General features: G+C 43.0%; 6 protein-coding genes across 8 annotated transcripts in view; all 6 read right to left on the reverse strand.

Moving 5' to 3' along the window:
* Positions 1-2,153, reverse strand: part of LOC125043985 — a 13,887-nt gene extending 11,734 nt beyond the window's left edge. Inside the window, exons 1-3 of one of the 3 annotated variants that reach the window (XM_047640392.1) lie at positions 2,097-2,153; positions 1,771-1,926; positions 912-1,628 (exon numbers count right to left, since the gene is read on the reverse strand). In XM_047640392.1, the coding sequence (XP_047496348.1) occupies positions 1,383-1,628; positions 1,771-1,917 (393 nt within the window). In that variant the 5' untranslated portion in view covers positions 1,918-1,926; positions 2,097-2,153 and the 3' untranslated portion in view covers positions 912-1,382. Of the gene's footprint in view, positions 1-911; positions 1,644-1,770; positions 1,927-2,096 lie in introns of those variants that run through there. The other 2 variants (XM_047640391.1, XM_047640394.1) reach the window with 2 other exon arrangements.
* A 2,139-nt stretch (positions 2,154-4,292) lies between these two features.
* LOC125044062 lies at positions 4,293-6,556 on the reverse strand. The gene is made up of 5 exons (XM_047640507.1): positions 6,547-6,556; positions 6,285-6,358; positions 5,466-5,543; positions 5,127-5,282; positions 4,293-4,977 (listed from the first exon to the last, which is right to left on the reverse strand). The coding sequence occupies exons 1-5, from the start codon at positions 6,554-6,556 to the stop codon at positions 4,732-4,734; spliced, it is 564 nt and encodes a 187-aa protein (XP_047496463.1). The 3' UTR covers positions 4,293-4,731.
* A 1,099-nt stretch (positions 6,557-7,655) lies between these two features.
* LOC125044063 lies at positions 7,656-9,692 on the reverse strand. Its single transcript, XM_047640508.1, has 5 exons — positions 9,625-9,692; positions 9,215-9,287; positions 8,820-8,897; positions 8,481-8,636; positions 7,656-8,340 (listed from the first exon to the last, which is right to left on the reverse strand). Exons 1-5 carry the CDS (start codon positions 9,690-9,692, stop codon positions 8,095-8,097), a joined length of 621 nt encoding a protein of 206 aa, XP_047496464.1. The 3' UTR covers positions 7,656-8,094.
* A 1,474-nt stretch (positions 9,693-11,166) lies between these two features.
* On the reverse strand, positions 11,167-12,266 carry LOC125044064. Its single transcript, XM_047640510.1, has 3 exons — positions 12,174-12,266; positions 11,850-12,005; positions 11,167-11,702 (listed from the first exon to the last, which is right to left on the reverse strand). Exons 1-3 carry the CDS (start codon positions 12,264-12,266, stop codon positions 11,457-11,459), a joined length of 495 nt encoding a protein of 164 aa, XP_047496466.1. The 3' UTR covers positions 11,167-11,456.
* Positions 12,267-13,789: 1,523 nt separating this feature from the next.
* On the reverse strand, positions 13,790-14,662 carry LOC125043988. The gene is made up of 2 exons (XM_047640397.1): positions 14,452-14,662; positions 13,790-14,151 (listed from the first exon to the last, which is right to left on the reverse strand). Exons 1-2 carry the CDS (start codon positions 14,596-14,598, stop codon positions 13,906-13,908), a joined length of 393 nt encoding a protein of 130 aa, XP_047496353.1. The 5' UTR covers positions 14,599-14,662; the 3' UTR covers positions 13,790-13,905.
* A 4,315-nt stretch (positions 14,663-18,977) lies between these two features.
* Positions 18,978-20,000, reverse strand: part of LOC125044397 — a 1,247-nt gene continuing 224 nt past the window's right edge. Inside the window, exons 2-3 of the mRNA XM_047641043.1 lie at positions 19,858-20,000; positions 18,978-19,662 (exon numbers count right to left, since the gene is read on the reverse strand). The exon at positions 19,858-20,000 is cut by the window's right edge and continues 8 nt beyond it. Of these exons, the coding sequence (XP_047496999.1) occupies positions 19,417-19,662; positions 19,858-20,000 (389 nt within the window). The 3' untranslated portion in view covers positions 18,978-19,416. The remainder of the gene's footprint in view (positions 19,663-19,857) is intronic.

Consider the following 20,000-nt stretch of genomic DNA (forward strand, 5'->3'; position numbering starts at 1 on the left):
AACACTAAATAGGAAATATGTAAGTTAGGCATAAGAAGAGGCTGGGGAGGAGCACGGCTGACGAGGCGGAAAACGGCTATAGAATACAAAGAATACCATTACTATACATATTTCAGTAATATGATATAACTATAGATTATTTTATTTTATATGTGCGTCCGCCTTGCCCGTATGTACTGCACGCCTCATCCTCCTCGTCCTTCTCTAGATCAGCTATTCCGACAAGGTGTCAGTTCTATGGGATATAATTAACGAATTTTCCTTATTGAAGATTAAGCTGGATTTTCATTACTTTTTATCATTACTACGAACATGTCACCCCCTTTGAGGTTCGGACTGTGAGCACTATCGATAGCGGCCCTGATAATGCCATGCCTCTCTCTTTAGATCTCATTTTATTTTCCTGTCACTCTTCTCTATCCTCTCATCTCTCTCTCTCTCTCTCTCTCTCTCTCTCTCTCTCTCTCTCTCTCTCTCTCTCTCTCTCTCTCTCTCTCTCTCTCTCTCTCTTCTCTCAGTCTCAATTTTGTGTGTCCCTTCCTCCCCCCTCGCGTTATCTTTCTCCCTATCTCTCTATCTTTCTCTCTCTCTCTCTCTCTCTCTCTATATATATATATATATATATATATATATATATATACATATATATATGTGTGTGTGTGTGTGTGTGTGTGTGTGTGTGTGTGTGTGTGTGTGTGTGTCTGTGTGTGTGTGTGTATGTGTGTGTGTGTGTGTGTGTGTGTATGTATGGAGATATATGTCAGTCTATCTTTCTCTGTGTGCGTGCGTGTGTGTATGTTTGTGTGTGCGTGCGTATGTTCTCTTCTCTTATTTGATATTCGTCGTTCAATCATTTTATATTACAGTAAAGTATATAGGAATTCGTATAAGGCCATTTATGGAATACTAGATGAACTTGAAATATTTTATTTATCAAATAGAAATCATTTCTTCAATAGCGACAGAACATCGCAGTCATATAAGTATAAAAACAGATCCTCTATTAACAATCCTCTTTTCTTTTAACGTGGATTTCAGTCATGACAACACAAACTTTACATAAAATGTCAAGAACAATCAACATTTCATCAGTAACTCAGAAGAGTTACAGTCACTGTATCCTAAACTACGCATTCAAGGTACAGCCGAGACATACATGAAAGGGAGTGAATCCCTCGTCCAGTGTCACAGCGCCTTCGTCGTCGAGGCGGAAGGCGCTTGTATTTGCTCGTCGCTCGTGGCCGAAAGCTTCGCGGGAGAGCCCTTGGTGCGGCCTGGACAGCACGTTTGTGTTCACCTTCCTTCTTAGGAGTGAACAGTCCAGGCCGAAGGAGGTTCACTGACATGGAATATTGGCGTCGGGAATGGCAATACGAAAAGCATTAAAAGTTGGAGGCGAGGACCCAACCCCGACGGACGTCCAGGATTTCCTCCTCAATCAGAGTTTCCATAAGGTCTTTGACTTGGCCTCGAGTCTCTGCCTCGAGGTTGATCTGGTCGTCAACGCCTGGAGGAAGGACTCTCGATTCCCGTAAGAGCTCAGCCTCGTCGTGCCACAGCTGGAGGGCCTCCAAGTGTAGCGCCAGTTCCCCGCTCTCCACCAGCTCAGGAGCTTCTTCCGTCGGTACCTGAGGGAGAGAGACCTGACGTTGTTTTTTTTTTTTTTTTTTTTCTCTTTATAGATATATATACACACATAACATGCCTTTATAGGTCGTTCTCCTCAGCTCTGTCTCAATTGCTAGCAAGACAAAGACACCACAGTCTTACCCGCCATGGCTGCGCGAGGCCCTGCAGTCCGTGGAAGCTGGTGATGGTCCTGGCGAGGGCCTTGTGAGAGCGTGGGCGGCTGAGGATGGGCGTGGTGTGTAGGGATGAGACGAGGCGGGGAAGACCGCGAGACAGAGTGCTGGCCATCTTTGCTTTCTGTCCATGAAATGATAAAAGGTATTATGTAAGTACGTAAGTAGGTATTACGTAGTGAGATCATTGCACAAACACTTGTCACTGACAGAAACAATTAGATTTCACACGAATATAGTCAGCAAATTTAGGATTTTTAGGAACCAGAGAGCAGCCTAGTAAGTAATACTCACATTGTGCGAAAGTAGTGTGTTGTCTGTCGAAAGTAGTGGGTTGTCTGTCGAGCTCGGAGTCCGTGATCTGAGTGAGAACCTGCACGATAAGCCATCTTTTTATACTGACAGCGTTATCGCCCACGAAATGGTGTGCGTGTGTTTGTGGGCACGCATGTTTCTCTGTGTGTCTACTATCACTATTTTAAGTTTGTATTAATATAAGCGTGTGCGTTTCATGTTTTCCTGTGCTGACAATCCCTTAATCCGCAACTGTTATCGTAATTATAGAGGTACAATAACTCGATTCGTTAGAAACGAATAATGATTAACAGAGGTCGGAGGTAGAATTTCACTCCTTTGGTTCTAGCGAAAGTGTGGGCCCGATAGGGGAATGGGGACGCGAGACACACCTGACAAGATCAATATAGACCGTGTCTTTCGAGATAAAAAAAAATTAACATCGACGGTTTTCGGTTCAGAGGAATATGCGCAAGCACGAAGATCCACAAAAAGTGTACAGAAACATACTGTACATTCTCTCATACACACACGCAATTTTAACATGCTATATAAGGATACATACAGACACATGCCCTATTGCCTGTGTGTGGGAGTGTGGTGGATAGACAAGTCTGTATGCAGATGACCATATAGATGAATGGATAGAGAAATGAATTTATATAGATAGACAATCTTTAAGTCTGATACGCAGGGTAATCAAAAGAAATAGCTAAATAGGCCAAGAGATAAACACCCAGGGGCGATGGAGAGATCTGAGGCAAAAAGGAGGCATCAGGATGACATTAGGAGCAGTTAACAAATAACTTTTTGAGTTTTACGTCTTTGTGAGTTGCAGCCTGATGTTGAGAAACTGATATCCATAAACCAAGCACATCCGTCCTCTTAACAATAACTGAAGCCAAAGAACTATGTTATTATGGCGGGGTTTGGACCACCTTGCTTTATTGTCAGAAGGAAAAGTTCTCCCAGGATTAAGTGACCCTGTCTCGCCACCTGTGACCCGATTCAGTCTAGACTTATTTGAAATTCCATGGCTTCGCCTTGTTTTTTCTGATGTCTGTTTAATTTCATGATATTTACCTCTACACATATTGCATATTGTGGTCTATATAAGGCTGGACTGATCAAATTGATTTTTTTCTGTGCCAACTAAACTCCCCCCCCCCCCCCTTATCCCTAGATCGTGTGTGTTCATCCGTTTGTAGAGACTATATTCTCAAGTTTTATCATTGTTTATCTTTTCTCCATACATGTCAGACTGTGAGTACTATATATATTGATATAAATAGATAGATAGATAGATGGATAGATAGATAGATAGACAGATGGTATGTTAAGGCAGTCACTTGATACTAAGATTGAGTATCTATGCATATGTTTATTCCACTTCCCATGGTTATCTTTTCTGTAATGTTCATCCTTCTTAAAAGTGTGTCCAAATTGCGGAACGAAAACAAGTTATTGGCAACGTCTTATCATAAACATGTTTTGGACTTGCCCACGCTGGTCAGTGACTACTATCGAAGAGGCAGATGATAAGGAATCTGATGTCGAAGCCTTCCACAGGGATTTGGTTAAGGGTTTCTGTCTCTCTCTCTCTCTCTTAAGCTCTCTCAACTCCTCTTTCTCTTTTTCTCAATCTCTCTCTCTCTCTCTCTCTCTCTCTCTCTCTCTCTCTCTCTCTCTCTCTCTCTCTCTCTCTCTCTCTCTCTCTCTCTCTGTCTCTCTCTCTCTCAATCTATTAATCTTTCACTCTCTTCCCTCTCCCTCTTTCCCCATGTCATGAATATGAATGAGAAAAGGGCATGGCCTCCCCCGTAACCGAACGCAGCGTGTCTAGACGATGTGCCGAAGGACCTCGAGAAAGCAGCTCAGTGTCCAGCCGATAGATTCAGGAGACGGAACACTGGGATTGGTGCCATTGGTGCGGACGAGTTGCCAACCAAAGGCAGCCAAATGAAAGGAGGTGATTCAGAGTCCATCATGACTTATTTAGCAATCCCATTTAATGCAAGTGGTAATTGAAAAGCAGATTTGCCGTTCAACTTTTTTCACACAATAATGAAATAACAAAAACGTCTTTTCGTGAAGATATTCTCTGTGAGTTTTTGAATGTGACATTAGTCCTTCACTAACTTATTTTTTGAGTCCAAAAGAGGGACTTATATAGGGATATTTTAGAAATACTTGATAAACATGTAAGTATTTTATTGATTAAATTGTCAAGAGCGACGGAATCGCAGTCATATACGTATACAAACAGATCATCATTTAACAACCCTGTTATCTTTAAACATAGGTTGCAGTCATTATAGCATGAACATTATAGAGGGAAGTGCCTCTTGTCAAAAACAATAAACATTTCATTAATAACTCTGAAGAGAGTCACAGTCACTGTATCCTAAAACTACATATTCAAGGTACAGGCTCGTCCAGTGTCACAGCGCCTTCGTCGTTGAGGAGGAAGGCGCTTAGGCTTTGGTCGTCGCTCAAGGCCGAAGGCCTCGCGGGAGAACCCTAGCTGTGGCCTAAACAGCACGCTGTGTTCACCTTTCTTGGGAGTGAACAGTCCAGGCCGAAGGAGGTTCACTGATATGGAACATTGGTGTCGGAAATGGAAATATGGAAAGCATTAAAAGTTGGAGGCGAGGACCCAACCCCGACGGACGTCCAATATATCTTCCTCAATCAGAGTCTCCATGAGGTCCTTGACTTGGTCTCGAGTCTCTGCCTCGAGGTTGATCTGGTCGTCAACGCTTAGAGGAAGGACTCTCGCCTCCCGCAAGACCTCAGCCTCTTTGTGCCACCGCTGGAGGGCCTCCATGTGTAGCGCCAGTTCCTCGCTCTCCACCAGTTCAGGTGCTTCTTCCGTAGGTACCTGAGGGAGAGAGGCATGCGTTAGTGCCTAACACTTTTTCTCTCGCTCTCTATAGATTTATATATATATGCATACATAACATGCCTCTATATGTTGTTTTCCCCAAATCTGTCTCAAGTGCTAGCAAGGCAAAGGCAGCACAGTCTTACCCGCCATGGCTGCGCGAGGCCCTGCAGTCCGTGGAAGCTGGTGAAGTTCCTGGCGAGGGCCTTGTGAGAGCGTGGGCGGCTGAGGATGGGCGTGGTGTGTAGGGATGAGACGAGGCGGGGAAGAGCGCGAGACATAGTGCTGGCCATCTTTGCTTTCTGTCCATGGAATGATAAAAGGTATTACGTAAGTACGTAAGTAGGTATTACGTAGTGAGATCATGGCACAATCTCTTAATATAATACGCTGTCACTGACACAAACAATTAGATTTCACACGAATATAGTCAGCAAATTTAGGATTTTTAGGAACCAGAGAACAGCCTAGTAAGTAATACTCACATTGTGCGAACGTAGTGTGCTAAGACCCTTTCTGATGGGTTGTCTGTCGAGCTCGGAGTCCGTGATCTGAGTGAGAACCTGCACGATAAGCCATCTTTTTATACTGACAGCGTTATCGCCACGAAATGGTGTGCGTGTGTTTGTGGGCACGCATGTTTCTCTGTGTGTCTACTATCACTGTTTTAAGTTTGTATTAATATAAGTGTGTGCGTTTCATGTTTTCCTGTGCTGACAATCCCTTAATCCGCAACTGTTATCGTAATTATAGAGGTACAATAACTCGATTCGTTAGAAACGAATAATGATTAACAGAGGTCGGAGGTAGAATTTCACTCCTTTGGTTCTAGCGAAAGTGTGGGCCCGATAGGGGAATGGGGACGCGAGACACACCTGACAAGATCAATATAGACCGTGTCTTTCGAGATAAAAAAAATTAACATCGACGGTTTTCGGTTCAGAGGAATATGCGCAAGCACGAAGATCCACAAAAAGTGTACAGAAACATACTGTACATTCTCTCATACACACACGCAATTTTAACATGCTATATAAGGATACATACAGACACATGCCCTATTGCCTGTGTGTGGGAGTGTGGTGGATAGACAAGTCTGTATGCAGATGACCATATAGATGAATGGATAGAGAAATGAATTTATATAGATAGACAATCTTTAAGTCTGATACGCAGGGTAATCAAAAGAAATAGCTAAATAGGCCAAGGAGATAAACACCCAGGGGCGATGGAGAGATCTGAGGCAAAAAGGAGGCATCAGGATGACATTAGGAGCAGTTAACAAATAACTTTTTGAGTTTTACGTCTTTGTGAGTTGCAGCCTGATGTTGAGAAACTGATATCCATAAACCAAGCACATCCGTCCTCTTAACAATAACTGAAGCCAAATAACTATGTTATTATGGCGGGGTTTGGACCACCTTGCTTTATTGTCAGAAGGAAAAGTTCTCCCAGGATTAAGTGACCCTGTCTCGCCACCTGTGACCCGATTCAGTCTAGACTTATTTGAAATTCCATGGCTTCGCCTTGTTTTTTCTGATGTCTGTTTAATTTCATGATATTTACCTCTACACATATTGCATATTGTGGTCTATATAAGGCTGGACTGATCAAATTGATTTTTTTCTGTGCCAACTAAACTTCCCCCCCCCCCCCTTATCCCTAGATCGTGTGTGTTCATCCGTTTGTAGAGACTACTCAAGTTTTATCATTGTTTATCTTTTCTCCATACATGTCAGACTGTGAGTACTATATATATTGATATAAATAGATAGATAGATAGATGGATAGATATATAGATAGACAGATGGTATGTTAAGGCAGTCACTTGATACTAAGATTGAGTATCTATGCATATGTTTATTCCACTTCCCATGGTTCTCTTTTCTGTAATGTTCATCCTTCTTAAAAGTGTGTCCAAATTGCGGAACGAAAACAAGTTATTGGCAACGTCTTATCATAAACATGTTTTGGACTTGCCCACGCTGGTCAGTGACTACTATCGAAGAGGCAGATGATAAGGAGTCTGATGTCGAAGCCTTCCACAGGGATTTGGTTAAGGGTTTCTGTCTCTCTCTCTCTCTCTTAAGCTCTCTCAACTCCTCTTTCTCTTTTTCTCAATCTCTCTCTCTCTCTCTCTCTCTCTCTCTCTCTCTCTCTCTCTCTCTCTCTCTCTCTCTCTCTCTCTCTCTCTCTCTCTCTGTCTCTCTCTCTCTCAATCTATTAATCTTTCACTCTCTTCCCTCTCCCTCTTTCCCCATGTCATGAATATGAATGAGAAAAGGGCATGGCCTCCCCCGTAACCGAACGCAGCGTGTCTAGACGATGTGCCGAAGGACCTCGAGAAAGCAGCTCAGTGTCCAGCCGATAGATTCAGGAGACGGAACACTGGGATTGGTGCCATTGGTGCGGACGAGTTGCCAACCAAAGGCAGCCAAATGAAAGGAGGTGATTCAGAGTCCATCATGACTTATTTAGCAATCCCATTTAATGCAAGTGGTAATTGAAAAGCAGATTTGCCGTTCAACTTTTTTCACACAATAATGAAATAACAAAAACGTCTTTTCGTGAAGATATTCTCTGTGAGTTTTTGAATGTGACATTAGTCCTTCACTAACTTATTTTTTGAGTCCAAAAGAGGGACTTATATAGGGATATTTTAGAAATACTTGATAAACATGTAAGTATTTTATTGATTAAATTGTCAAGAGCGACGGAATCGCAGTCATATACGTATACAAACAGATCATCATTTAACAACCCTGTTATCTTTAAACATAGGTTGCAGTCATTATAGCATGAACATTATAGAGGGAAGTGCCTCTTGTCAAAAACAATAAACATTTCATTAGTAACTCTGAAGAGAGTCACAGTCACTGTATCCTAAAACTACATATTCAAGGTACAGGCTCGTCCAGTGTCACAGCGCCTTCGTCGTTGAGGAGGAAGGCGCTTAGGCTTTGGTCGTCGCTCAAGGCCGAAGGCCTCGCGGGAGAACCCTCGCTGTGGCCTAAACAGCACGCTGTGTTCATCTTTCTTGGGAGTGAACAGTCCAGGCCGAAGGAGGTTCACTGATATGGAACATTGGTGTCGGAAATGGAAATATGGAAAGCATTAAAAGTTGGAGGCGAGGACCCAACCCCGACGGACGTCCAAGATATCTTCCTCAATCAGAGTCTCCATAAGGTCTTTGACTTGGCCTCGAGTCTCTGCCTGGAGGTTGATCTGGTCGTCAACGCCTGGAGGAAGGACTCTCGATTCCCGTAAGAGCTCAGCCTCGTCGTGCCACAGCTGGAGGGCCTCCAAGTGTAGCGCCAGTTCCCCGCTCTCCACCAGCTCAGGAGCTTCTTCCGTCGGTACCTGAGGGAGAGAGACCTGAAGTTGTTTGCTTGTTTTTTGTTTCTCTTTATAGGTATATATACACACATAACATGCCTTTATAGGTCGTTCTCCTCAGCTCTGTCTCAATTGCTAGCAAGACAAAGACACCACAGTCTTACCCGCCATGGCTGCGCGAGGCCCTGCAGTCCGTGGAAGCTGGTGATGGTCCTGGCGAGGGCCTTGTGAGAGCGTGGGCGGCTGAGGATGGGCGTGGTATGTAGGGATGAGACGAGACGGGGAAGACCGCGAGACAGAGTGCTGGCCATCTTTGCTTTCTGTCCATGAAATGATAAAAGGTATTACGTAAGTACGTAAGTAGGTATTACGTAGTGAGATCATGGCACAATATCTTAAGATAATACGCTGTCACTGACAGAAACAATTAGATTACACACGAATATAGTCAGCAAATTTAGGATTTTTAGGAACCAGAGAACAGCCTAGTAAGTAATACTCACATTGTGCGAACGTAGTGTGCTAAGACCCTTTCTGATGGGTTGTCTGTCGAGCTCGGAGTCCGTGATCTGAGTGAGAACCTGCACGATAAGCCATCTTTTTATACTGACAGCGTTATCGCCACGAAATGGTGTGCGTGTGTTTGTGGGCACGCATGTTTCTCTGTGTGTCTACTATCACTGTTTTAAGTTTGTATTAATATAAGTGTGTGCGTTTCATGTTTTCCTGTGCTGACAATCCCTTAGTCCGCAACTGTTATCGTAATTATAAAGGTACAATAACTCGATACGTTAGAAACAAATAATGATTAACAGAGGTTGGAGGTAGAATTTCACTCCTTTGGTTCTAGCGAAAGTGTGGGCCCGACAGGGGAATGGGGACGCGAGACACACCTGACAAGATCAATATAGACCGTGTCTTTCGAGCTAAAAGTCTTAACATCGTCGGTTTTCGGTTCAGAGGAATATGCGCTAGCACGAAAAAAACATGTACAGACACATACTGTACATTCTCTCATACACACACGCAATTTTAACATGCTATATAAGGATACATACAGACACATGCCCTATTGCCTGTGTGTGGGAGTGTGGTGGATAGACAAGTCTGTATGCAGATGACCATATAGATGAATGGATAGAGAAATGGATTTATATAGATAGACAATCTATAAGTCTGATACGCAGGGTAATAAAAAGACAGCTAAATAGGCCGGGAGATAAACACCCAGGGGCGGTGGAGAGATCTGAGGCAGAAGGGGGCAGCAGCGGGGCAACTGGATGGCATTAGGAGCAGTTAATAAATAACCTTTTGTGTTTTACTTCTTTGTGAATTATAGCCTGATGTTGAGACACGTATCCATGTACCAAGCACATCCGTCCCTTCAACAATAACTGAAGACAAAGAACTATGTTACAATCGCGGGGTTTGGACCACCTTGCTTTATTGTTAGAAGGAAACGTTCTCCCAGGATTAAGTGACCCTGTCTCGCCATCTTGGACCCGATTCAGTCTAGATTTACTTGAAATTCCATGGCTTTGCCTTGTTTTTTCTGATGTCTGTTTCATTTCATGATATTTACTCATACAGATATTGCGTTTTGTGGGCTATGTAAGGCTGACTGATCAAATTGATTTTTTTTTTTCTGTTCCAACTAAACTTCTCCCCCTCTTCCCTAGATCGTGTGTGTTCATCCGTTTGTAGAGATTATATTCTATAACATAGTGTCAATCTCAAGAGTAATAATACCTTTTTCCTGATTCAGAAAGTAATCTCAAGTTTTATCACTGTTTATCTTTGCTCCATACATGTCAGACTGTGAGTACTATATATATTGATATAGATAGATAGATAGATAGATAGGTAGATAGATAGACAGATGGTATGTTAAGGCAGTCACTTGATACTAAGATTGAGTATCTATGCATATGCTTATTCCATTTCCCATGGTTCTCTTTTCTGTAATGTTCATCCTTCTTAAAAGTGTGTGTCCAAATTGCGAAACGAAAGCAAATTATCGGCAACGTCTTATCATAAACGTGTTTCGGACTTGCCCACGCTGGTCAGTGACTACTATCGAAGAGGCAGATGATAAGGAGTCTGATGTCGAAGCCTTCCACAGGGATTAGGTTAAGGGTTTCTGTCTCTCTCTCTCTCTCTTAAGCTCTCTCAACTCCTCTTTCTCTTTTTCTCAATCTCTCTCTCTCTCTCTCTCTCTCTCTCTCTCTCTCTGTTTCTCTCTCTCTCTCAATCTATTAATCTTTCACTCTCTTCCCTCTCCCTCTTTCCCCATGTCATGAATATGAATGAGAGAAGGGCATGGCCTCCCCCATAACCGAACGCAGCGTGTCTAGACGATGTGCCGAAGGACCTCGAGAAAGCAGCTCAGTGTCCAGCCGATAGATTCAGGAGACGTAACATTGGGATTGGTGCCATTGGTGCGGACGAGTTGCCAACCAAAGGCAGCCAAATGAAAGGAGGTGATTCAGAGTCCATCATGGCTTATTTAGCAATCCCATTTAATGCAAGTGGTAATTGAAAAGCAGATTTGCCGTTCAACTTTTTTCACACAACAAAGAAATAACAAAAACGTCTTTTCGTGAAGATATTCTCTGTGAGTTTTTGAATGTGACATTAGTCCTTCACTAACTTATTTTTTGAGTCCAAAAGAGGGATTTATATAAGGACTTTTCAGAAATACTTGATAAACATGTAAGTATTTTATTGATCAAATTGTCAAGAGCGACGGAATCGCAGTCATATACGTATAAAAACAGATCATCATTTAACAACCCTGCTATCTTTAAACATAGGTTGCAGTCATTATAGCATGAACATTATAGAGGGAAGTGTCCCTTGTCAAAAACAATAAACATTTCATTAATAACTCTGAAGAGAGTCACTGTATCCTAAAACTACGTATTCAAGGTACAGGCTCGTCCAGTGTCACAGCGCCTTCGTCGTTGAGGAGGAAGGCGCTTAGGCTTTGGTCGTCGCTCAAGGCCGAAGGCCTCGCGGGAGAACCCTCGCTGAGGCCTAAACAGCACGCTGTGTTCACCTTTCTTGGTAGTGAACAGTCTAGGCCGAAGGAGGTTCACTGATATGGAACATTGGCGAAGGGAATGGAAATATGGAAAGCATTAAAAGTTGGAGGCGAGGACCCAACCCCGACGGACGTCCAAGATATCTTCCTCAATCAGAGTCTCCATGAGGTCCTTGACTTGGTCTCGAGTCTCTACCTCGAGGTTGATCTGGTCGTCAACGCCTGGAGGAAGGACTCTCGCCTCCCGCAAGAGCTCGGCCTCTTTGCGCCACCGCTGGAGGGCCTCCAAGTGTAGCGCCAGTTCCTCGCTCTCCACCAGTTCAGGAGCCTCTTCCGTTGGTACCTGAGGGAGAGAGGCATGCGTTAGTGCCTAATATTTTTTTTTTCTCGCTTTATAGATTTATATATATGCATACATAACATGCCTCTATAAGTTGTTTTCCCCAAATCTGTCCCAAGGGCTAGCAAGGCAAAGTCAGCACAGTCTTACCCGCCATGGCTGCGCGAGGCCCTGCAGTCCGTGGAAGCTGGTGATGGTCCTGGCGAGGGCCTTGTGAAAGCGTGGGCGGCTGAGGATGGGCGTGGTGTGTAGGGATAAGACGAGGCGGGGAAGAGCGCGAGACAGAGTGCTGGCCATCTTTGCTTTCTGTCCATGGAATGATAAAAAGTATTACGTAAGTACCTACAAGATCATTGTACAAACTCTTGAGATAATACGCTGTCACTGACAGAAACAATTAGATTTCCCAGGAATATAGTCTACAAATTAAGGATTTTATAGGAACCAGAGAACAGCCGAGTAAGTGATACTCACATTCCAAGAACGTAGTTGATAAGACCCTTTTGGATTGGTTGTCTGTAGAGCTCGGAGTCCGTGATCTGAATGAGAACCTGCACGATAAGCCATCTTTTTATACTGACAACGTTATCGCCCACGAAATGGTGTGTGTGTGTGTTTGTGGGCGTGCGTGTTTCTCTATGTGTGTACTATCATTGTCTTAAATGTGTGCATTTTATGTATTCCTACAATCCCTTAATCTACAATTGTCATCGTAATTATAATAGCTCGGAAAGTTAGAGACGAATTTTCATAATGATTAACAGAGGTTGGGGGTAGAATTTCACTCCCTGGGCCCGAGAAGGGAATGGGGACGCGAGACACACCTGATTAGACAAATATAGAACGTGGCTTTCGAGCTAAAGTCTTAATATCGACGGTTTTTGTTTTAGAGGAATATGCACAAGCATAAAGGTCCACGCACAAAGTTTACATACGCATACAGTACATTCTCTCATATACACATACGCAATTTTAACATACTGCACAAGAATACATACGCAATACCCATCGCCTGTGTGGGAGTGTGGTGGATAGACAGGTATATATACAGAAGATCATAGATAATTGAATAGATAAATTAATTTATATAGATAGACAAACTATAAGTCTGATACACAGGGAATATAGAGACATGGATAAATAGGCAGGGAGATATACAGATAGACAAATTAATTAATAGATTGAGAGATAGATAAGTGGGTAGACAGATCATATAGAGACAGATTTCCATGTGTAAAGAGTTTCAACCCTGCAATGGGGGATAATATTAGAATGCCTTAAAACATCGGTTCCCAAACTGGGCGGAGGAAAGATGGGGGGGGGGGGAGGCAAAAGGGGGTGGTAGGGGGGCGACAGGATGGCATTAGGAGAGATGTTGATTTACCCTTCCATATTGCAGCTAAAATTGCTAAATTAGTTTGTTTACTAAACCAGATTTCCTTTGTAAAATACATATTTTTGTTGAATATTGTTGTTTTCATTTTGAAGCATAACAACATGAAATCGATTAAGAGACGGTACACTGGGATTTGTACCATTAGTGTCAGTCAAAAGCAGCCAAATGAAGGGGGCTTATTTAGCACTCACAACTAATACAAAGTTTATCTGTAACTCTATGCCAATCAGTCGTAATTGAAAAGCAGATTCGCCATACAACTTATTTTCCATACAACAGTGAAGTAAGATTTGAATTTTGAGTCTTTTCGTGAAGGTATTCTTTGTGAGATCTTGAATGCGATATTAGTTCTTCATTAATCTATTTTGGAGTCCAGAAGAAAGATTTGTTTAAGGATTTTTTTCAGAAATACTAGATAAACATAAGTATTTTATTAATCAAATTGAATAATAAGTCTTTAATGTCTTAAACGAGATAATTTCTTCAAGAGCGATCAAATCGCAGTCATATGAGTATAAAAATAGACCATATAACAACCCTGTTATCTTTAAACATAGGTTGCAGTCATTACAACATAAATATTATAGAGGGAAGTGGCCCTTATCAAAAACAATAAACATTTAATTAGTAATTCTGAAGAGAGTTACAGTCACTGTATCCTAAAGCTACGTATTCAAGGTACAGGCTCGTCCAGTGTCACAGCGCCTTCGTCGTTGACGAGGAAGGCGCTTAGGCTTTGGTCGTCGCTCAAGGCCGAAGGAGGTTCACTGATATGGAACATTGGCGTCGGGAATGGAAATATGGAAAGCATTAAAAGCTGGAGGCGAGGACCCAACCCCGACGGACGTCCAAGATATTTCCCTCAATCAGAGTCTCCATGAGGTCCTTGACTTGGTCTCGAGTCTCTGCCTTGAGATTGATCTGGTCGTCAACGCTTAGAGGAAGGACTCTCGCCTCCCGCAGGAACTCGGCCTCTTTGTGCCACCGCTGGAGGGCTTCCAAGTGTAGCGCCAGTTCTTTGCTCTCCACCAGTTCAGGAGCTTCTTCCGTTGGCACCTATTTTTTGTTTGTTGTTTATTCTCTCTCTCTCTCTCTCTCTCTCTCTCTATATATATATATATATATATATATATATATATATATATATATATATATATATATATATATATATATATATATATATATATATAGAGAGAGAGAGAGAGAGAGAGAGAGAGAGAGAGAGAGAGAGAGAGAGAGAGAGAGAGAGAGAGAATAAAAAACAAACAAAAAATATAAATACATAACATGACTTTGTAGCTTGCTTTCTTTAGCACTGTCTCAAGTGCTAACAAGGCAAAGGCAACGCAGTCTTACCCGCCATGGCTGCGCGAGGCCCTGCAGTCCGTGGAGGCTGGTGATGGTCCTGACGAGGGCCTGGTGAGAGCGTGGGCGCCTGAGGATGGGCGTGGTGTGTAGGGAAGAGACGAGGCGGGGAAGAGCGCGAAATAGTGTGCTGGCCATCTTTCTGTTGACGAAGCGAAACTTGAATCATTTGTGTCACATCACGACATATCATATCTGTGTGTGATCATCAATCGAAGTTATTCAAACAATAATTCAATAATCACAATATCTGTAAAAGGTAGTGAGCAACCTATAAAACTAAGTATAATTATTGCATTGCAATCAGAATCTGGTTAAGCAACTCATAAACTGTAAATATATACATAAAACTCTGATCATTAAACGCAAAATACGGGGATAGAAGGTTAAAGAGTCGAGATAAAGTATTTAACACTAAATAGGAAATATGTAAGTTAGGCATAAGAAGAGGCTGGGGAGGAGCACGGCTGACGAGGCGGAAAACGGCTATAGAATACAAAGAATAGCATTTCTATACATATTTCAATTATATGATATAACTATAGATTATTTTATTTTATTTGTGCGTTCGCGATCAGCTATTCCGACAAGGTGTCAGTTCTATGGGCTATAAATAACTAATTTTTCTTAACGAAGATTAAGCTGGATTTTCATTACTTTTTATCATTACTACGAACATGTCACCCCCTTGGAGGTTCGGACTGTGAGCACTATCGATAGCGGCCCTGATAATGCCATGCCTCTCTCTTTAGAACTCCTTTTCTTTTCCTCTCACTCTTCTCTATCCTCTCATCTCTCTCTCTCTCTCTCTCTCTCTCTCCCTCTTTCTCTCTCTCTCTCTCTCAATCTCTTCTCTCAGTCTCAATTTTGTGTGTGTGTCCCTTCCTCCCCCCTCGCGCTATCTTTCTCCCAATCTCTCTCTCTCTCTCTCTCTCTCTCTCTCTCTCTATATATATATATATATATATATATATATATATAGGTGTGTGTGTGTGTGTCTGTGTGTGTGTGTGCATGTGTGTGAGTGTGAGTGTGTGTGTGTGTGTGTGTGTGTGTGTGTGTGTGTGTGTGTGTGTGTGTGTGTGTGTGTGTGTGTAGATATATGTCAGTCTATCTCTCTCTGTGTGCGTGCGTGTGTGTATGTTTGTGTGTATGCGGATGTTCTCTTCTCTTATTTGATATTCGTCGTTCAATCATTTTATATTATAGTAAAGTATATAGGAATTCGTATAAGGCCATTTATGGAATACTAGATGAACTTGAAATATTTTATTCATCGAATAGAAATCATTTCTTCAATAGCGACAGGACATCGCAGTCATATAAGTATAAAAACAGATCCTCAATTAACAATCCTCTTTTCTTTTAACGTGGATTTCAGTCATGACAACACAAACTTTACATAAAATGTCAAGAACAATCAACATTTCATCAGTAACTCAGAAGAGTTACAGTCACTGTATCCTAAACTACGCATTCAAGGTACAGCCGAAACATACATGAAAGGGAGTGAATCCCTCGTCCAGTGTCACAGCGCCTTCGTCGTCAAGGTGGAAGGCGCTTGGATTTGCTCGTCGCTCGTGGCCGAAAGCTTCGCGGGAGAGCCCTTGGTGCGGCCTGGACAGCACGCTTGTGTTCACCTTCCTTCTAAGGAGTGAACAGTCCAGGCCGAAGGAGGTTCACTGACATGGAATATTGGCGTCGGGAATGGCAATATGAAAAGCATTAAAAGTTGGAGGCGAGGACCCAACCCCGACGGACGTCCAGGATTTCCTCCTCAATCAGAGTTTCCATAAGGTCTTTGACTTGGCCTCGAGTCTCTGCCTGGAGGTTGATCTGGTCGTCAACGCCTGGAGGAAGGACTCTCGATTCCCGTAAGAGCTCAGCCTCGTCGTGCCACAGCTGGAGGGCCTCCAAGTGTAGCGCCAGTTCCCCGCTCTCCACCAGCTCAGGAGCTTCTTCCGTCGGTACCTGAGGGAGAGAGACCTGACGTTGTTTGTTGTTTTTTGTTTCTCTTTATAGATATATATATACACACATAACATGCCTTTATAGGTCGTTCTCCTCAGCTCTGTCTCAATTACTAGCAAGACAAAGACACCACAGTCTTACCCGCCATGGCTGCGCGAGGCTTGCAGTCCGTGGAAGCTGGTGATGGTCCTGGCGAGGGCCTTGTGAGAGCGTGGGCGGCTGAGGATGGGCGTGGTGTGTAGGGATGAGACAAGGCGGGGAAGAGCGCGAGACAGAGTGCTGGCCATCTTTGCTTTCTGTCCATGAAATGATAAAAGGTATTACGTAAGTACGTAAGTAGTTATTACGTAGTGAGATCATTGCATAATATCTTGAGATAATACGCTGTCACTGACAGAAACAATTAGATTTCACACGAATATAGTCAGCAAATTTAGGATTTTAAAGGAACCAGAGAACGGCCTAGTAAGTAATACTCACATTGTGCGAACGTAGTGTGCTAAGACCCTTTCGGATGGGTTGTCTGTCGAGCTCGGAGTCCGTGATCTGAGTGGGAACCTGCACGATAAGCCATCTTTTTATACTGACAGCGTTATCGCCCACGAAATGGTGTGTGTGTTTGTGGGCACGCATGTTTCTCTGTGTGTCTACTATCACTGTTTTAAGTTTGTATTAATATAAGCGTGTGCGTTTCACGTTTTCCTGTGCTGACAATCCCTTAATCCGCAACTCGATACGTTAGAAACGAATAATGATTAACAGAGGTTGGGGGTAGAATTTCACTCCTTTGGTTCTAGCGAAAGTGTGGGCCCGACAGGGGAATGGGGACGCGAGACACACCTGACAAGATCAATATAGGCCGTGTCTTTCGAGCTAAAAGTCTTAACAGCGACGGTTTTCGGTTCAGAGGAATATGCGCTAGCACGAAAAAAACATGTACAGACACATACTGTACATTCTCTCATACACACACGCAATTTTAACATGCTATATAAGGATACATACAGACACATGCCCTATTGCCTGTGTGTGGGAGTATGGTGGATAGACAAGTCTGTATGCAGATGACCATATAGATGAATGGATAGAGAAATGAATTTATATAGATAGACAATCTTTAAGTCTGATACGCAGGGTAATAAAAAGATAGCTAAATAGGCCGGGAGATAAATACCCAGGGGCGGTAGAGAGATCTGAGGCAGAAGGGGGCAGCAGCGGGGCAACTGGATGGCATTAGGAGCAGTTAATAAATATCCTTTTGTGTTTTAATTCTAGGTGAGTTACAGCCTGATGTTGAGACACGTATCCATGTACCAAGCACATCCATCCCTTCAACAATAACTGAAGACAAAGAACTATGTTACAATGGCGGGGTTTGGACCACCTTGCTTTATTGTTAGAAGGAAATGTTTTCCCAGGATTAAGTGACCCTGTCTCGCCACCTGTGACCCGATTCAGTCTAGACTTATTTGAAATTCCATGGCTTCGCCTTGTTTTTTCTGATGTCTGTTTAATTTCATGATATTTACATCTACAGATATTGCATATTGTGGTCTTTATAAGGCTGGACTGATCAAATTGATTTCTTTCTGTGCCAACTACCCCCCCCCCCCCACACATTTTCCCTAGATCGTGTGTGTTCATCCGTTTGTAGAGACTATATTCTATACCATAGGTAGATATACAGATAGATAGTATGTTAATGTAGTCACTTGATAGTAATATTGAGTATCTATGCATAAGTTTATTCCACTTCCCATGGTTCTTTTTTTTGTAATGTTCATCCTTCTTAAAAGTGTGTGTCCAAATTGCGGAACGAAAACAAATTATCGGCAACGTCTTATCATAAACATGTTTTGGACTTGCCCACGCTGGTCAGTGACTACTATCGGAGAAGCAGATGATAAGGAGTCTGATGTCGAAGCCTTTCTCTCTTAAGCTCTCTCAACTCCTCTTTCTCTTTTTCTTAATCTCTCTTTCTCTCTCTCTCTCTCTCTCTCTCTCTCTGTGTGTGTGTGTGTGTGTCTCTCTCTCTCTCTCTCTCTCTTTCTCTCTCTCTCTCTCTCTCTCTTTCTCTCTCTCTCTCTCAATCTATTAATCTTTCACTCTCTTCCCTCTCCCTCTTTCCCCATGTCATGAATATGAATGAGAGAAGGGCATGGCCTCCCCCATAACCGAACGCAGCGTGTCTAGACGATGTGCCGAAGGACCTCGAGAAAGCAGCTCAGTGTCCAGCCGATAGATTCAGGAGACGGAACATTGGGATTGGTGCCATTGGTGCGGACGAGTTGCCAACCAAAGGCAGCCAAATGAAAGGAGGTGATTCAGAGTCCATCATGGCTTATTTAGCAATCCCATTTAATGCAAGTGGTAATTGAAAAGCAGATTTGCCGTTCAACTTTTTTCACACAACAAAGAAATAACAAAAACGTCTTTTCGTGAAGATATTCTCTGTGAGTTTTTGAATGTGACATGAGTCCTTCACAAACTTATTTTTTGAGTTCAAAAGAGGGACTTATATAGGGATATTTCAGAAATACTTGATAAACATGTAAGTATTTTATTGACTAAATTGTCAAGAGCGACGGAATCGCAGTCATATACGTATAAAAACAGATCATCATTTAACAACCCTATTATCTTTAAACATAGGTTGCAGTCATTATAGCATGAACATTATAGAGGGAAGTGTCCCTTGTCAAAAACAATAAACATTTCATTAGTAACTCTGGAGAGAGTCACAGTCACTGTATCCTAAAACTACGTATTCAAGGTACAGGCTCGTCCAGTGTCACAGCGCCTTCGTCGTTGAGGAGGAAGGCGCTTAGGCTTTGGTCGTCGCTCAAGGCCGAAGGCCTCGCGGGAGAACCCTCGCTGAGGCCTAAACACCATGCTGTGTTCACCTTTCTTGGGAGTGAACAGTCTAGGCCGAAGGAGGTTCACTGATATGGAACATTGGCGTCGGGAATGGAAATATTGAAAGCATTAAAAGTTGGAGGTGAGGACCCAACCCCGACGGAGATCCAGGACATCTTCCTCAATAAGAGTCTCCATGAGGTCCTTGACTTGGTCTCGAGTCTCTGCCTCGAGGTTGATCTGGTCGTCAACGCCTGGAGGAAGGACTCTTGATTCCCGTAAGAGCTCGGCCTCGTCATGCCACCGCTGGAGGGCCTCCAAGTGAAGTGCCAGTTCCCCGCTCTCCACCAGTTCAGGAGCCTCTTCCGTTGGTACCTGAGGACGAGAGGCATGCGTTAGTGCCTAAATTGTTTTGTTTTTCTTTATATATACATACAAACATATATCCATATATATATATATATATATATATATATATATATATATATATACATACATAACATGACTTTGTAGCTTGCTTTCTTTAGCACTGTCTCAAATGCTAACAAGGCAAAGGCAATGCAGTCTTACCCGCCATGGCTGCGCAAGGCCCTGCAGTCCGTGGAAGCTGGTGATGGTCCTGGCGAGGGCCTGGTGAGAGCGTGGGCGCCTGAGGATGGGCGTGGTGTGTAGGGAAGAGACGAGGCGGGGAAGAGCGCGAAATAGGGTGCTGG

The sequence above is a fragment of the Penaeus chinensis genome, chromosome 35 (assembly GCF_019202785.1).
Source record: "Penaeus chinensis breed Huanghai No. 1 chromosome 35, ASM1920278v2, whole genome shotgun sequence".
In the NCBI taxonomy this organism is placed as follows: Eukaryota; Metazoa; Arthropoda; class Malacostraca; order Decapoda; family Penaeidae; genus Penaeus; species Penaeus chinensis.

Coding starts and splice junctions, on each gene's coding strand:
- LOC125044062 (XM_047640507.1), bottom strand. Junction 5,544..6,284: donor AGGCTGCAACTCACAAAGAC/GTAAAACTCAAA, acceptor CTTATCGTGCAG/GTTCTCACTCAGATCACGGA. Junction 4,978..5,126: donor GCCTCGCGCAGCCATGGCGG/GTAAGACTGTGC, acceptor TCTCTCCCTCAG/GTACCTACGGAAGAAGCACC.
- LOC125044063 (XM_047640508.1), bottom strand. CDS start 9,692: ATGTGCTTGGTACATGGATACGTGTCTCAACATCAGGCTATAATTCAC. Junction 8,898..9,214: donor ACACGGTCTATATTGATCTT/GTCAGGTGTGTC, acceptor CTTATCGTGCAG/GTTCTCACTCAGATCACGGA. Junction 8,341..8,480: donor GCCTCGCGCAGCCATGGCGG/GTAAGACTGTGG, acceptor TCTCTCCCTCAG/GTACCGACGGAAGAAGCTCC.
- LOC125044064 (XM_047640510.1), bottom strand. CDS start 12,266: ATGGCTTATCGTGCAGGTTCTCATTCAGATCACGGACTCCGAGCTCTA. Junction 12,006..12,173: donor ATCAACTACGTTCTTGGAAT/GTGAGTATCACT, acceptor TTCCATGGACAG/AAAGCAAAGATGGCCAGCAC. Junction 11,703..11,849: donor GCCTCGCGCAGCCATGGCGG/GTAAGACTGTGC, acceptor TCTCTCCCTCAG/GTACCAACGGAAGAGGCTCC.
- LOC125043988 (XM_047640397.1), bottom strand. CDS start 14,598: ATGGCCAGCACACTATTTCGCGCTCTTCCCCGCCTCGTCTCTTCCCTA. Junction 14,152..14,451: donor GCCTCGCGCAGCCATGGCGG/GTAAGACTGCGT, acceptor AACAAAAAATAG/GTGCCAACGGAAGAAGCTCC.